Source organism: Tamandua tetradactyla, chromosome 3, assembly GCF_023851605.1.
Source record: "Tamandua tetradactyla isolate mTamTet1 chromosome 3, mTamTet1.pri, whole genome shotgun sequence".
Taxonomy (NCBI): domain Eukaryota; kingdom Metazoa; phylum Chordata; class Mammalia; order Pilosa; family Myrmecophagidae; genus Tamandua; species Tamandua tetradactyla.
The window spans coordinates 45366449-45384605 of NC_135329.1; the positions used below are offsets into that span (position 1 = coordinate 45366449).

Consider the following 18157-nt stretch of genomic DNA (forward strand, 5'->3'; position numbering starts at 1 on the left):
TCCAATTATTTTATATGAATGACGAAAAATATATACTCTGAGAGAGTATTTGAGCTGTAAATTTGAGTTTGAAGATTTCATAACATGGAGAAGAAATTGGGCATTATACAGACATTGAAATATGAAAATTATAATGTTCAGATTATAAGGGAGCTAAATTCCATAACAAAAGGCTGCATGTTAACCTGTAAACTTTCAGAAATCAAAGGTGCTTAAATAAAATCAGAGACATAATCCGGCATTTATTTTAGAAAGAGCACTTGAATGAAGGCAAACCAAACTCTAAGGGGAGGAGATTGAATATAGAAATCAGATAAGAGGCTCTTTCCACTAAAACAGTAAAATGTGAGAATTAAACAGGATGAAATATATTTCAAGAGGTAGCAAAGGGAAATTAAAATAGTAAGGTAAAACAAAGAAAGAGAAACATGGCTGAGTGCTTTGCTAAGGAAGTTGACTTGCTGGGTGAATACTTGAGGCCATTATTCATACTTGCAGAGAATAGAAGAACATAGATTTGAGCTACAGGAAAGACGTTCAGGTGAATATAGATATTTAGGAGAGGATGAAAGAAGGTAAGTAAAAAGTGAAAAAATGAGAAGACTATAGAACACTGAGTAACACCAGCAGGGAGGTCGACAGGAAAGGAGAAGAGAGGTAGGAGTAGAACTGGAGAAAGATGTATCATAGATTAAAAATGAAAGTGCTAATATTCTAGGAGCAAAGTGAGAAGTAAATTTTGATCAGCTAAACTGCACTAGGTCAAATCAGTATTGGATCCCTTTCATCATTCTCTCCTCCAAAGAGCTTTGGGAGGTAAGAATTAATACCCCAATTTTGAGATAAGAAAACTGAGGCTCATAGAGGTTAAATAATCTAACCAAGTTCCCACAGACCCAATTGGCCCAGAAGCCTTACTGTTGTCACTAGATCAAGCAGAGCTTGATGGATTAAACTAAAACGACAAGAGAATGTCTCAACTTTCTGTTTTAATTGTGTTAATTTTTATTTCATAGGAAAGACTGAAAAATCCCATGTTATCAGCATTTTGGAAAAGAGTAAAATCATGGTGGATAATGCTATCTACAATACAATGGAAAGGTAAGACCTAATAAATAAAGGAGGAAAGGAAAGGAAGGGTGACATTGCATGTCACCCATTGCATAACAAATATTTGGTAAGATTCTTTATAGATGTTGCCTATTTTGATCTTCATTAATTACCTTCAAAATTGATCCTAACATTGGGTGCATGGGTGGTGCATTGGTAGAATGCTCACCTTTCACGTGGGAGACCCGGGTTTGATTCCCTGACCATGTTCCCCGCCCCCCCAAAAAATTGATCCTAACATCTCCATTTTACAATTTAAAAAATGAAGGCACACAGGTTAATTCACTTATTTAAGACTGGACACGGTAATATTTTTTCCTACAAGTATTTTTTTTCTCATTTAGGGTTAATGATCTAATAAGTCGTTAACATACTGTTTGCTTACTAATCACAAAATGAATGATTAAATTTCAGTGAAGAATTAGCATTTGGCAAAAATCTTCAAATAATTGCATGCTTATTTACTATATTTAAGAAATAATAAAAAATGAAACCTAGAAATTATTTAAATATGATAACTGCTCAGTACTTTTATCCTTATAAAAAGTTCTAAGTCAACTTTCGAATCCTAAAAATATGGCTCATGTAGCATGCAATTTTGGCTTTCTTCATAAATGCTTCTAATGCATAAAAATAAGTTCTTCATGTGGGCTCACAGTGACCATTAGAAATAGCAAATAGCTGTTTCTTACTTTATGCTGAAAGTTTGCATTATGAACCTGATAATGGGTTTCCAAAGATATCAGAAAGTGCAGTCTAGCGAAGAAGAAAGTATCCTTGATCTTTACCATGAAGTGAAGGAAAAAGAAATAGAAGGGAGGGGAGGAAGGAGAGAGAGGAAGAGAGAGCAGAGGGCAGCCTGTGGGCAGGGAGGAAGAGGTAAAAGAGATGGAGAAATAGAAGTAAGAGGAGGGGAAAGGACAGTAAAATAAAATCTCAAAAAATGACACATTCAGCTCTATGATAAAGGCATGGCCAGGGTCTTCTGGGAGCATAAGAAGAACCTAACTGCATGCAGTGGTGTTGCGGAAGGCTTCCTGAAATCTTCAAGTCATAAGAGTTAGTCAGGTGTGAGGGAGCATATAGCAGATAAGAGTCTCTCTGGACCTCAGATGCACATTTAAACTAAGAATTGAAGGGAATCACATTCCAGTGGCAGGACAAAATGTTGCACCCTCAGGCTAATTGCTGTACGGCAGTAGCCTCTAAGATTAGGCTAGTGTGGGAGGGCTAGTCGGGGTTCAGGCTGAACCAACACCAAGGGTTCACCCATGACATAGAGGCTGCATTTCACTAGTAGGAAAAGAGAGGGGTCTAAAGGTGGCAGATGTAGGCAGGAATCTGCCTATCAGTCATGGTTGGCCCACGTGGGCCAGGTGTGGCTTGTCACTAAGCGGCTCTGGGTGGGAGGGTAAAAGTGTGCATTTAGCTGTTCAGAACTCCAGTATAGCTGGTCCCCTGCCATGAGCAGAGGGGTATGACATAATCCCAAAACACAGCAGAGAGGATGCCCGATGCTGCAGATGCATCCACTCATATTTATCACATGCCTCTCCTAATTTCACCTCCACTCCTTTCAGCCTTCTTGTGAAGAGCACATTTAAGTGACAGAACCAGTCCCAATGATATCAAACCCCTCTTTCACTGGCTTGCCATTCAAAACAAAATAGAATACCTGCTGACTCTTTTGATAACGTTTTTTCTTATTCTCTGAGGATAGATGTGTGCATAGCTGGTATATGCAAATTTGGCCCCAGAGTATGAGGCCAGAGCAATTTCCCTCCCTTTGCTTCATGATTTCCATAGAGAAGGGAGGCATTTACATTACGGAGTCATTGGATCTATGAAATTTAGAGGACTAAGGGATCAAATATTCTTTTTAGTCTAAATCATATATAGTGATGTGGCAGTACTTCAATCTTCCAAGGCTTATATCCCTTGAGTAATAAATCTGTTCCTTTTTAGCATTCAGCAAGAGTTTCCAATAGTCACAACTTACTGTGAGTCCCAGAATGTATCCAACCTGTAATATTTGTACTTAGAGCTGTGATATCATTTGGGTCTGTTTAGCATTAGTGTTAAAACGTTTCGGGCATTGCCCGGGTGACAGATTGAAAAGCTAAGGGAGCATTATTGTTTAATGAAAATGACACTGTTGAACGGTGTTCACCATTACCGAGAGAGCCCAAGTGTTAGCGGGAACATAACTTTGATGGAGGACTCTTATCACAAGCTTTTCACATTAAGAATGCTGAGCCAGCTAGAGTCAAAAAGTCAGCAAATTTGAGTTCAAAATCAGATATTTTGCTGCAGATAAGAGCTTGCCTCTGTCATTTCTTAATACTTTGCTCATGCTCTAAGACTGAGTAAATAACCTGCAGCACCAGCTCTGGGGATGCAGACTGTGATTATAAGAGCTGACATACATTTAGAATTGACAGTTGCTAAACCTCCCTGAGAAAGAGCAAAAGATTAGCAGAGCACACTGCTGCCTACTGAGTGGTTTTGTACCAAACACTTGGTAAACTCACATGAGCAGAGCATGTGACAGAGTAGGCTTTTAGTAAAGTGCATATGGCAGGGAAGGCAGCAAGCAGAGAAGGGAAGCGACTCTTCACAGGGCAGGGCAAGGAGGCCTGGTGCAGAGAAGGCTCTTGGGCAGCCTGGGACTCAGTGTCTAAGGCGCAAGCCGTCAGTTATCATTTACTCTATTGTGGAGACCAGAATATCCAGCACAGCATGCAGGGAATACTGACAAGCGGGTTTCAGAGGCTGTCCACCTTAGAAATTGGGTGGAGGATGGTGGAAGGCAAGGAACCTTTTTGGGATGTAACCATATATATCAGAGTACCAGGCCGTGAGCAGCAAGAAAAGAGTCTAGTTCCATATACAGAAGTCTGCCAGGGGTATAGAGAAGTCTGACAGGGTTCAGGAAGAATTCGTATTAGTAGGGAACTGGGAGGCCAAAAAACCAGGCAGACCACATGGAGAACCAAAGCATAGCAGTAATTGAATGAGTCCAACATCTTTTTTTAACTGAGTGGATGCTGGATCTGGGAAAATATCCCTCACCTGGAAGAATGGAATAACTTGTATACCTCTATGCCCAGCCGGAACTGGCTCAGGCATGTACATCTGAATTGCAATGAGAGAACTGAGGGTCCTGTGGTCCTTAGAGAAAGGAAGGCTGAGGATGTACAGCATTTCATTCAGTCCTCACTACAATCCTGGCCGATGGTGGGCCAGGCCAGTGTTAAGGATCAGAACATGTCTAATCAATCTAGTCATTTAAAAAAATCTCCAAATAAATTTGTTTCAGGTCTGTTGGTTAAGTATGGGTTTTCCAGCCATTATATATTTAGATGAAATAAGAATATGTACATATGTTTGTTTATAAACATATACCCACACATAGATAGATGCGGTTTGAAGTAAATGCTCCCTCAAAGGATTCTTCCAAAGAGAATGCTCCCAAACCTACCATGTTTGGACCAGTGCCCAACTTGAATAAAGGGCTAAAGAAATGAGGTGATCAATTAGGTAACATTATAGTTGGGGGTAAGATTAGATGCTATACTCAGATTTGCAGACCCCTGATTCCTTAACAGTCCCCCTTCTTTGGGGAAGGATATGAAATAATAACGTTGAGGGAGAACAGAAAATTTATTTCATCAAAAGCAGTGCCCTTTGTGCTTAAGATCTCAAAAAATGTGTTGGAAATTCTCTGAACATTTTAGAGATTGGAGCAACAGATCACTAAATGATTTTCCCATCATTGGCAAACCAAAATAATAGATGGCATTTGGTTACCCTGCGTTTTGGACCTTCCATTAAGGTCTGGTCCAGGGGCAAAAAGACAAAAATGATAAGGTATGGAGCATTTGGAATTTGTGGCACCAGTAAAATGAATGAGAGAGGTGTGTGTGTGTGTGAGTGTGTGTATTTGTATTTTGAGTTACAAATGAACAAATGGGCACTGGAGACAGGAAAGTTTATTATCTGTACCTTTCTGAAAATTAATGGTTAAAAATTCATAAGGTCCAAAGAATGAGCTAAAATATTGATTTCTTTCACCTTTGGTTTCCCCATGGGAAAGGAAAGAGAATATTTTTTAGTTCTCTCAGACAAACTGGACGAATATATATAGCATAGATCTCCTCTTAGGGGTCTGGGACTCCACCAAGCATTGTTTCTTTCACAGTTGAAAAACAGCAGGTGAAGGCATGCTATACCATGATGTCTTTTGGTCTCAAGGGAAATTAGTTTGGGATTAGGTAGGTTACTGTTAAATTCCTAATGGTCTTACTAATAAGTTAATGAAGGAAAAATGACTTTGACTGTAGAGTTAGGAATTTGAGTTTCGATTATATATTTTAGATGGGAGGAAAGGGTTAATTTACCACTGTAAACAAAGTCCTTTTCAAAATTTTAATTTAAATTTTTTTAGTATTACATACCTAAGTGTTCCACTCGAAGTCTAATTTTGGGGAATGTGTGTCTGCTCTACCGTGTTAGCCATCAAAATGTCTCCTGCCTTCATGGTCCTTCTTACAACAATCAAGTTGGACTTTACATTTAACTTTTATTTTCCTATTAGTAAAATTTCTCTTCTAGTGATAAATTTTAAATAAATTTATCTAAGGGAAGAATTAACCTTATGTTTGGTCCCAGAATTGACAAATGACTGGACAACATGTTAGCAAATAGCCCTACATTTCTGTTCAAATCATCAAATCATCTACGCCTCCAAATGTGTCTGATTATTTGTTGATGCTTATGCATGGAAAACCTTATTTTCTCCTTTTTTTTGTTATTTCTCTTATTGGCAAGGGGTATTAAAATATTTTTACAGACTTTCTCTGAAAAATAATAAAATAAATGTAGAATACTTTTTTATTATGTTCTTCATTTTTTTACAAATGACTTGATAATATGTTATTAGTGGTAATTATGGCAAGTAATTTAGAAGCAAGATGTTATTTTGGTTTAAGATGTAGATTTTGTAATACAGTAGAACAGACCACAAATCCAAAGTCTACCATTTTCTCACCTCAGAGTCCTAGTTTGCAAATACAATGCTTTTATTAGTTTATTGTGAGAGTTCAGAAATTTTCTTTAAAAAAAATAGTATCCACCACAAACTGAAAGATATACAAAGTCCTTTAAAATAATATCTACTTAATTAAATAAATCTATATCCTCTATGGCATATTGTCAACAATGACTGTTCTAGTTTGCTAGCTGCCGAAATGCAACACACCAGAGATGGATTGGCTTTCAATATTTAGTTAATGTATAGTTCTTCAGAGGAAAGGCAGCTAACTTTCAACTGAGGTTCTTTCTTACATGGGAAGGCACAGGATGATCTCTGCTGGCCTTCTCTCCAGGTCTCTGGGTTCCAACAACTTTCCCTAGGTGATTCCTTTCTACATCTCCAAAGGCCTGGGCTGAGCTGCAAGTGCTGAGATGAGGTATGCTGAGCTGCTTGGGCTGTGCTACGTTGAACTCTCTCATTTAAGCATTAGCCAATTAAGTCAAACATCATTCATTCCAGTAGGCACAACTCCTAGCCAACTGCAGATGTAATAAGCAACAGATGAGGTTCACATACCATTGGCTCATGTCCACAACAACAGAACTAGGCACCGTTACTTGGCCAAGTTCACACCTGAACCTAACTACCACAATGACAATACGAAATATCATTTATGAATTCCCCATTTTGTGCCAGGGACTGTTTAAAGAACTTTACTTACATTAACTCACTTACTCATTCAACAAACTCATGAAGTAAGTACTATGGTGATTTAATAGATGGATGGAAGGCAGTAATAAGATCTAAACTCTTATCTGTCTAATGACTTATTCTTCAAGGGATATTCTCCAGTTTTCCAGTTCCCCTTTCTTCAAACAAAATCTAATTTGGAAGACAACATATGAACTTAGAACTGCTTTGATTAAAGTCCAGAGAACAAATACATACATACACATATGTACACATAACCCACACCTCCACACATAATTGAGAGGTATAGTTTCAAAATTACTGTCATGAAAGAATAGTGGATCACTGTGAAATAGTCATTTAAAATTTTTAAAGGAAATTACAGCATCAAATTACATAAGATCCTTTCCTCAAGCTCAGGGTTAGAGCAGATAGTTTCTTGAGGTTAGACCCAGTGCTAAGATCTGTCTTTTCACTTTCACATGTGTTAGACCCAGCCTTTTCCCTGATAGTGGAATCAACCTCTTACTCCCACAACGTTATAATATTTATGAGCTTGAGGTTTTATTTCAATTATTGATGTTGAAACAAAGAGTTACTTACTAAATGTAGTAAGAAATGAAAAGTTGATTTTAATAGCACCAAGAATGAAAATGCTTGAAACCTTGAAAATGAGGCTGTCCTCACTGAAATCTTAAAGGATATTGAATGTTTAAGTGGCACAAACAGCACAGATCTTCCTGTTGTGCAAAAAAAAAAAAAACAACTCCAAATCATGGCTTGAGAAATTGAAGACTCTGGCCAGGCTATAATAAAGTTACTGTAGTAAGATTTTGTTTATTTATTTGTTTTTAAATATATCATGTCTTGTGAGCAGAGGCACCGACAGTACCTTTGTTCCAAACTATTTTTCAATGATGTTTGCTTAGTAGACAGTTGTGGAATATATAGTTTCTCATTCTGCAGAAAAGTTTGGCTATTGTCTGATTTAATAAAGTTAATATCTCTTTCTGGAATAAAAGTTAGTCTGGTTTGTAAAAGACAATAAACCAAACTAATTTAGATTCAAGTTCCCTAAGCTTGGGCTTCCTCTTCTGTGACATAGTTCAATGCACATACAGACATCAATTGTCCCATGTGGAGTCTCTCTGTGGAATTGAGTAGATTAGTTTTCTATGGCTACTGTAATAAGTTACCATGAACTGGTGGCTTAAAACAAAACAGACTTATTATTTTACGGGCCTATAGATTAGAAGTCCAGCGTGGGTCTCCGTCAGTGGGCTCAAATCAGGGTGTCAGCAGGCATGGGTTCCTTCTGGAGCACCTAGGAGATAATTTCTTTCCTAGCCTTTTCCAGCCTCTAGAGGCTGCCTGAATTCTTTAGCTATGGCCCTCCTTCCTTCTTCTTCAAAACCCGTGATGTTTCGCATCTCCCTGACCACTCCTTCATCATCACACTACCTCTTCTGTGTCCCTTTTCCATTCTTCAGGACCCATGGGTTATATTGGGCTCATCTGGATAATCCAGAATAATCTTCCCATGATAACATCAGCTGATTAGTCAACTCAACTCCATTTGCAAATTTAAATCCCTTTTGCCAGTGTTTCAGTTTACTAAAACTACCAGAACATGTAGCAATATTCCAAAAATGGATTGACTTATACAATGGGTATTTATTGGGTTACAAATTCACAGTTCTAAGCCTATGGAAATGTCTGAATTAAAGCATCAACAAGATGATACCTGGACTCTGAAGAAAGTCTACTGGTATCTGGAATACCTCTGTCAGCTGGGAAGGCTCCTGGCTGGCATTACTGGTCCTTGCTCCCAGTTTATTGATTTCAGCTTCTGATTCCAGTGGTTTTATTTCTGTGCCCTGCGTGTTTTCTCTTAGTGTCTCCAGGACATTTCTCTCTCTAGGTGTCTGTGGGTCCTCTTTCAGCCTCTCCAAGGCAAACTCTGGATTTCATCTCTCAGCTTAGCAACTCCCAGGGCATTTTCTGTCTCCAAACATCTGTGCTCTCTCCAAAATGTCTCTCTTTTAAAGGACTACAGTAAGTGAATTAAGACCCACCTTGAATGAGCAGGGTCACATCTCCACGGTAACAACCTAATTAGAAGGTCTCACCCAACAGTGGATCTGCACCCACAAGACTGAATTAAATGAACATGGCTTTTTCTGGGGCACATAACAGTTTCAAACCAGCACACCATGTAACCTAACATATCCCCAAGTCTTGGGGATTAAGATGTGGACATCACTGTGGGGCCATTATTCTGTCTACCATAGTAAGTCTCAAGCAACCTATATAACAAGTGCTTATACTCTGCCTATTACTATTGCTATGAGCAATAGAGCCCTTTGACTCAGATCCAGGGGATTCATGTCTTCTTCCAGCATCCATTAAAATGTGGCAGGCTAATATGTTCATTTAAAAGTAGTGTAAAATCTCAGTTCTCACAAATGTCTTGATTTCATAATATTTTTCTAAAATATTGAAGCTCTCAAATATAACTTTTATATTTTAAGTTATACATCGTATCTTTAGATGATATAGAGATATGATGTATATATATTATATAAATATCATTTTGTATTTTAATATTGCCTTTATTATTCATTAGCTGTCAAACTAGTGAAAGCTACTTATTTCAATTAATTGATTTCCTCATCTCCAAATCAGGCATAATTATAGAACTTATCTTTTAAGGGTTTTAAGAGTAGTAACTAGAGATATAAAGTAATATAAATAAGTGCTTAGCATGGCAGGATAGCACCTGGCACGTTATTTTCACTCAATAAGTTTTGTTATTTTTGGCTAATATTATAAATGAAAAATATAAATACTCCATTTCTTTATGGCTAGCAGAACAACTGCAAAGAAAAATTAGGTTATTCTTCCCCAGAGCCACACTGACATGACTCTGGGCCCATTCTCAGCCAAAAATCTAACAAGCAGCAGAAAGGGGAATTCCTGTGAACTCCCGAATTCTGCTAGGCCTTTGCGACATCTGAATCCACTGTGGTCTCCTTGGAATGGGCAGGCCTGTTCCTTCACTTTGAGAAGAGTTTACCTGAAACTTAAACAATTGCAGCATCCGACCGGTCAGCATGCCTCTCGTGTGCCCCTCCCCCACCCTGAGGAGGGACAGCTGAGCAGGCGCGTGATGGCAAACGCCTAGAGCAGGGATGGTTCTACTATTCTATCCCTCAGTCTGAGGCCTGGCCTGTGCCAGTCTTTCTTCCCAAAGGTTGGCCAAGTCACCCTCAAAGCTCTGGTCTACTTCAGCTGCCCCTGCAAGAACAGTGTGTGGCCCCAGTGGCCCAAAGAGGGGATCGTGTGGAGGCTGAACAAATTCCATTGTGCCGTAGCTCTGAACCACTAGCACAGGGGCGCTTAGCCTCACTGCAGGTGTCTCTCGTCGTACTTCTCCAGGTACCCTGGGCCCTGTAATGCTCATGGGTGGTGAACCTTGAAAAGACTCCTGGATTTGAGCTGGTGGGAATCTAAAAGGCCAGGCACCTTTGTGAGACTTTGGTGGCAGGCTTCACAAGGTTTCACTTACTGTTGGGCATTTTAGGGTTGCTTTGTACTTTTGCTTTTCAGTTCATTTAAAATGCACAACTGTAAACAGCTTCATTGCCATATTTTGCTCCTGTGGTTGACTGATTTGGAATGAATTATAATGGAAAGAACATAGAATGTAGAGCCATATATTTATATCTTGTGCTTTTTATCAAGGCCTGTGATTCCTGTGGACAGAGATCTGTTTTATTTTTGTGAGCCCCACAATGCATAGCCAGCTGTCTAGTACCTGGTATTACTCAATAAACATCTGTTTAATTAATTTGATAATTAATTAATAATTGAAATGACTATGAAATTAATAATAAAAGAATATTCTATTTTGTATTTTCTTTTTTTGCCATAGAAACCTGAAGAGAAGGGAAATCAATTCTCCGTCTCAGCTTCTGTCTTTTTCCAAACTCCCTGAACCAACCAGCAGAGCTGTATCCCGAGCAGCAGAGATAATGGAAACTTCTATACGAGTGATCAAAAAAAAAGTTTACCTGAAACTTAAACAATCGCAGCATCCAACTGGTAAGCATGCCTCTCGTGTACCCCTCCCTACTCTGGGGATTGACAGCTCCAAGTTTGCAGAGCTTTCATGTCACCTACCAACAAAAGGTTACCACCTGCTCAGAGGTAAGGGATGGGGTTGTACCAGGGAGGTTTTCTCCTCTCACATCCAGCAGGAGCGCCCTTCAGACTCCTTCACAGCACAAAAGCAGCCGTTCTTGAAAAAATGCTTACCAAACAGTCACAGCGTTTCCTTTTTGTCAGTCTGGGAAAGAAGTGCTTCTCTGCTGTTCCAATCAAATTTGGAGAGGTAGTTCAATAAGCAAAATGCCATGGTATGAAATCATTCTGGAAAGTTTTCAGGGTTTCCCTACTTAATTAAAATTTGGGGAGCTCATTGATGTAAGTTCTTTTAGGAAACATATTTACATGGTAGGCAGCATATTATTGTGAGGAGAAGCCCGTTCCTTGGTGAAATTTAAGGCCTTTAAGAGCCAATTTCCTTATTTCTAAAAGAGGAAAGCAATCGCTGGTCCTCTTACTCAAATGGCCATTGGCAGACCAAAATAAAAGTGAGGAATGAGTCGCATTAGATCTAAAGTACTCTATAAATATAAATTTTTTTATTATTTTCTTATTAGAGAACTGTAGATTTACAGGAAAAAAATCATGTAGAAAGATATGGTTCCCATATAAATGCCCTGCTATTAGCTCTTTACATAAGTGTGGTACATTTGCTACAATTGATGGAGTATTATTATCATTTTACGGTTAACTATAGTCTGTAGTTTACATTAGGGTTAGATGTTTGCATTACACAGTCTTTTTTTTTTTAATTTCATTCTAGTAACATATGCAACCAAAAATTTCCCCCTGTTAACTACATTTAAATTATATTTCAGTGCTATTAACTGCACTCACATCATCGTGCAACATAGTTTCTGTTTGGAGTAATAGTAGAAATGGTAGCACAGCATTGTGAACATAATATAAGATATTAAGATGATTATGATTTTAAATGTAAGGCATATTTGTAACTTCTATTGTAGGGAACAAGAAAGCAAGATTTTTTTTAAATGTACAGATGTTTTCAGTGCTGTGCCATGAGCTACTAAGTCTCTGAATTTTTCTTCCCAATTACCCCTAGATTAATTTATCATTCATTACCTTAGAGAACAGTTAAGTTTAATTGATTTGCTGACAGCCAGAGATTCATTTGAAAGAGTTTTGTTTCAAACCTTGTGATTGAAAAATGTTTTTGTGGACTCTTGGTCCACTTTCCTATCAGAGTATAAACTAGCACTCCGATAGAAATTATCTCTGGCGTCAGCAGCTATTATAGTCTTATGGTTCTTATTTTAGAATCTCAATTATTATTTCCCAGGTCTGGGGTCCAGGCCATAATTTAGAGTTGAAGAGTACCATAACTTAACATGTTTTCTATTATTTCCATTATAAACATAGCTTATTTAGAATGACAGAAAAGTAAAAGGATCCAAAATGATCCTATCACTCCCTCATCTAGCAATAACTACTATTAAATATTGATGTCCCTCCTTCTGGGCTGTTTCTTCAGACTGTTTTTTTTTTAATTAGCTGTGATCATATGGCCTTCTTTTTTTCCTGGCTATCGCTTGTTATATGTGAGCATGTGTGTGAGCATTTTTTGTTATAATGAATTCATGCTCGTATTTTTAAGTAACGTTTAGTTCTTTATTAACTGAATGCAAATTGTAGTCAATGGTTTATTTAACCATTCCTATAGAGCCATTCCATTTAGATTGTTTAGTGAACATTAACTATTAAAAAGCTTGTTGCGTTCCTCTAAAATATGAAAACGGAATGCATTTCTCCCTATTTTTTTTCCTGGTGACTATATCAATTTCATTGGTATCTGCTTAGTCAAAGTTCATGGGATCATCTTCTAAGATTTATATAAATCATCTTGGGTAAGGAGACAATGATGACTTCTAAAAACATACAGCAAAATAGCCCTCGCTTTGATTTGTTGAATGACATATAAATAGTGAAAGCATTGGCTAAAAAATAAAAGAGATGGATTTCTGGGGCCCTAATCTGGAAAGATTTACAAGTAGGGAACCCAAAATCAATAAGGAGGAAGCATTAAGGATTCTGTGGATGGACGTTGGATACTATGAACAAACTTAACAAGGGAAGTTTTTACGGAGGAAAGATACTATGTATTCACTGTTCTTTTAAGGAGTTGGAACCATTTCTAGACACACATGCCCCAGCTGGCAACATTTATGAATGGAGGCCAAGTCAGTTCATTCACGTTGAAGATGTGCCAACTGAGAATAAGTGATAACTCTGAGAAGTGGCTTGTTTGCTTATCTCTCGGGAGGCTCAGAGCTCTTAGAATTGCTTTTCTGAAAAGATCACAAAGCTAAAATACATTTTTTGAAAATGCACATTTCTGGCAGAAAAGAAGCTCAAGGGAGTGAAATAAGAGATTATAAGCAAGAAGGAAAATTTTCCCCAATAGGATTACTTAGGTTTCATACATCTGAAGGCAGAAGGTACTGCAATTAATAAACACACACACAAGAAAATAGCCTCTCTTATTGTTTATTTGACTTATAAATGTTTCAACTCAATTATGAAGACACTTAGAATAAGGGCCGTGACTTGCATATCAGGTAGTAAGACAGTATAACGGACATACAGTGGCACTTAATACTGAATTGATGAATGAGCTTCAGTATATCAACAGAGAAGAGATGGGCTTTGGTACCACAGCCATTTTAACAAGAAGGAGCCAAAATATCTCTTCCTGGGACTAGGTTGAAGCACCTAGAATCATCAGCTTTGTCCATTTCTGACATGTATAAATAGCAATTTCATGCAGTTCAACTTATAGTTGGTAGGCTGTAATAAAAAAAACAGATCTGTCCACTCAATTGTTCTAGAGAAGTTACCACTAAATTTATCAGTTAATGTGATTTGACAAGCTGATTCCAAATGTATATATCAGAACAACTTTTTGAGATATGAGAAAATTTACTTTATTAGGTAGACTAGTTATTACAAATAGAGTGTGTTTTACTTTCCTGGGCTGCTCATGCAAAAATCATGCAATGATTCATAATAAACAATGGGAATGTATTTGCTCATGGTTTTGAGGCTAAAAGAAAGTCCAAGTCAAGGCAGCACGAAGGCAATGATTTCTCCCTGAAGACCGTGGCATTCTGGGACTAGAAGCCTGTGATTCTTGATCCTTAGTTTGTCACATGATCTCTCCCTTCTTTTCTGGGTTCCTCTGAATTTCACCTTCTTGCTTCTTGTGGCTTTCTCTCTCATTACCTGAATTTCACTCCATTTATAAAGGATGCCAGTAATAGGATTAAGATCCATCCTGATTGAGGTGAGTCGCACCTTAGCTGAGTAGACTCATCAAAATGTCCTATTTACAATGCGTCCACACCCACAGGAATGGTTTAAATTTAAGAACATGTTTTTCTGGGGCATATATAGCTTCAAACCACCTCAGAGTTTTTCTGGTTTCTATTTTTTAGATGCTTTATCAGAAGATCTACTGAACATAATTGCAAATATATCTGGATGCCTGCCTTACATGTTACCACCAAAATGTCCAAATACTTGCCTAGCAAACAAATACAGACTTATCACAGGAGCTTGCAATAACAGGTATTTTTTTTTAACTTTTAGATTTTCTTAGTCTTCTCATGTAAATTTGATTTGAATGTCGTTAGATACCCATCATAAGGGAAATCCTGGAGACTATTTGTGCATCTTCACTACTCGTCTGAGCTTCATACCCAAACATCCACTGATCATTTGCCATTTCCTGGGTAGGCACCTCAACATGGCCAAAGCAAAAGTTTCATTCCCACCAACACTATCCCTTCTCCAAATAAGAGTTTATAAATCATCATTGTCTTTGTAAAGTCAGAAAATGGCACCATATTCACCTAATTGCTTAAGTCAGATATTTAAAGTCATCCGTGATTTCTCCAAATCCCTTAACCACTTTTTTTGGTAGAAAAATAAGCATTTATTTTCTAACTCTAAAATGTGTCCTGAATCTTACTTCTTCTATGCATCCTCTTCCTATCACCCACATAAGTTGAAGTCAAATGATCAGTTGGCTGGGCACATTAACCTCAGGAGAAGAACTCTAGCCTGAGAGGTAAATTGGTAAAACCGAGGCTAGAGGCTGCCGGCAGGTAGTTTGACACAATGCATATGCAGAAGTAGGATGCTGGGTATATGATAGTGGTTAAGAGCTAGGACTGTGTAATTAGACAGACATGGGTTTGATACTGGGAATCCCCCCTTAGCAGCTGGACAATTATTTCAGTTCTCTGAACTGTGAGATAATGTATGGAAAGCTCAGAGTAGGAACTCATCTATCTGGCCATATGTAAGGAAGGGATTTGGAGAGCAAGGGGAAACCCAGTTAGGAGAGGCAGACTGGGTGCTGAATGCAGAGCGATGGTGCAGAACTTGACACCAGCACCACTCACAAACCCCTTCCCACACCTGAGCCTGGACTTGGTCTGCGTTCACCTGTGATTGTGGATTCAGGTATGGAGTCACAGCTCCTCTCCTTAGAGGAGATACAGGCCTAAACAAACAACGCTGAGAAGAAGGTAAGTGCTCACGAGCACCAAGGATGGCAACTCGTCCTAGTCAGTCATATAGCCTGATGGGATTGAGTTGAGAAGGGTTCTTGGGAGATGATGATGCCTGAGCCCAGTGACAGACCTAAATAGAAATTTCTTAGACATGTAAAAACCAAAGGGGCATCTGAGGCAGAGAGCGTTTCACAGACTAACTCTGCAGTTGCTCGTTGGGAAGAGGGTGTTGATAAGGATAACGGGAGGTTAAAAGGAGTGAACTAACCTCATCTATGGGGACAGGAAGGACTGCTTTCTAAGTAGGCTTCACATGGTTTTCTTCCAAAAACAAAATCTGCTCAGAAAAATTTAGTGACATCACTTTCAAGGTCTTGTTCACTCGCTAACTTAGCTCTCCAGGCTTCTCTTAAGTGTCCTCTGGGTCTACTTTCTGTTATCAGCACAGTTATATTTGCTTCTTCAACATCTGTGCCTCTGCTCTGGCCTGAGATGCTCCCCTGGCATTCCATGTCCAGCTGGGATACCTCTTCTTTAAGAAAGCTCTTTGTACACAGTTGGAAGTGGCCACTCCCTCCTTCAAACTCCTACAGTAGTCATTGTCCAAGCCACTCATGTGACACTGAACTCTTACTGCTCAATTTTAGTTGCATTTGTATTTCTCAGTCCCCTGACGAGAGTGTAGGCTACCAAGGGGTGGCTTCCTCAGTGCACTGCCCAGTATAGAAAGTTCTCAGTAAATATTCACAAACCATCAATAAGTAGGTGTTTTCATGTTTTTTATTACTTGTATACACAATATATAGGCTTCTTTCACTGGCCCTAAAATTCCCAATAAGTTTTAGACTGTTTTTTTTGTAATATCGAGTCAGCATGTTTAATATTCTTTTGTTGTTTTATTTCATCTATGGAGCTTAAGGAATTCAGGGCAGAGTATGTTTTTTGTTCATTTGTTTGATTTTTTAAAATATGGAACACTTCACGAAGTCGTGTGTCATCCTTGCGCAGGGTCCGTGCTAATCTTCTCTGTATCGTTCCAATTTTTAGTATATGTGCTGCTGAAGCGAGCACCAGAGCATGTTTTATACTCCATTTTTGGTATACCCTTTTAACTTAAAAATGTATTTTCCTTTTGAATATTTCTGCCTATTGAGCTTTGTTTCTGCATCATGGCTGGGTTGGATGATGTATTTTTATTTCATTTATAAAACCCAGGTTGTCATTTGCCATAAGCTAAGATTGCTTAAATTCAGCAATGATCAAAATTCTTTATGATGTTTCTAATAATTAAATTTTGGTTTTATTGATCATGATGTATCATTGTATGATGCCTAATTTTTTTCTAAAATTTTACCAACATATCTTTCTTAATTCTTTTGAATTTATTTTACTATTGTTTTATTTCTTCTAGAATCTAACATGATGCAGAGTGGTCTCCCTCTTTTACTTTCTTAATAAATTAATATACTGTATTACTGCTTCGGTAACAACAGTAATTTATAAATTTTAAATAATATTTCGCTGTTGGCTTTGATTATGTCCTTAAACCAGGCATTAGTTGAAAATTAACTTTTAAATTCCTAAATTTCTAAATGTGGATTTTTAAAATTCATTCATTTTTACTAGTTTTATTGCATTATGGTCTGTTATGAACATTTTACATACGTACGATATGTACTTTTATGTTTGTTTTCTCTTTTTTGCAATTATCTTAATTGCCAAGGACATATCAAGTGAAATTATTTAGTGAAGAGTGGCAAAGAAGGATTTTTTTAAAATCACATTTGAGTTTCTTATTTGTATGATATAATCAATTCTATAAGCAAGTATTATGTGTGGAATTGACTATAACCTCAAAGCTTTAAATTTTGATCTATGTTTTGTTTTTGTTTTTGTTTTACCTTTTCCTAAGAATGGTACTCAAGTTCCTACATGAACTTGTATTGTTATGTGTGTGTGTGCATGAATGCTAAATTAATTTTTTTAGAAAACAATTTGGTGTAACCCCAAAGAAAATATATGGAAAATATACTCAGAAAGAAATAAAAAGGAATTCAGAATGACACAATACATAAAATCAAATGAAGATGAAAGTAGGCATGAACAGAAGAATTGAGGGTAAAAAAAAGTTTTAAGACCTCAAAAGACAAAGTAGCAAAATGGCAGAAGAAAGACCTGCATTATCAGTAATTACTTTAAATGTAAACAGGTTAAACTCACCAGTTAAAAGTAGAAATTGGCAGAATGGATTTAAAAGCATGACCCAACAATATGCTGTTTAAAGAGATCCACATTAAATTGGAAGAAACGAGTAGGTTGAAAGTGAAAGGATGGAAAAATACCGTGAAAATAATCACCAAAATAGAGCTGGGATGGCCATACTAATATCAGATAAAATAGGCTTTAAGTAAAAAATGGTTACAAGAGACAGAGAGGGTTATCATATACGATGAAAGACTCAATTCAACAAGAAGACGAAACAGTTATAAATACACATGCCTCTAACAGGAGAATCCCAAAATGTATGAAGCAAAAGTTGAAAGATTTGAGGGAAGAAATAAGAAGTTCTACATTAATATTAGCAGAGATCAATACACCACCTTCAATAATGGATAGAAAA

General features: G+C 37.6%; 1 protein-coding gene and 1 non-coding gene across 2 annotated transcripts in view; one reads left to right on the plus strand and one right to left on the minus strand.

Moving 5' to 3' along the window:
* The first annotated feature begins 565 nt into the window (after nt 1–565).
* The window catches only part of TPO (thyroid peroxidase), a 157457-nt gene continuing 139865 nt past the window's right edge, over nt 566–18157 (plus strand). The window contains exons 1-4 of the mRNA XM_077151718.1: nt 566–575; nt 1017–1101; nt 10770–10939; nt 14455–14587. Of these exons, the coding sequence (XP_077007833.1) occupies nt 566–575; nt 1017–1101; nt 10770–10939; nt 14455–14587 (398 nt within the window). The remainder of the gene's footprint in view (nt 576–1016; nt 1102–10769; nt 10940–14454; nt 14588–18157) is intronic.
* Nucleotides 16501–16608, minus strand: LOC143678426 (U6 spliceosomal RNA). Its single transcript, XR_013173236.1, has one exon. It is a non-coding gene; the product is annotated as a U6 spliceosomal RNA (small nuclear RNA).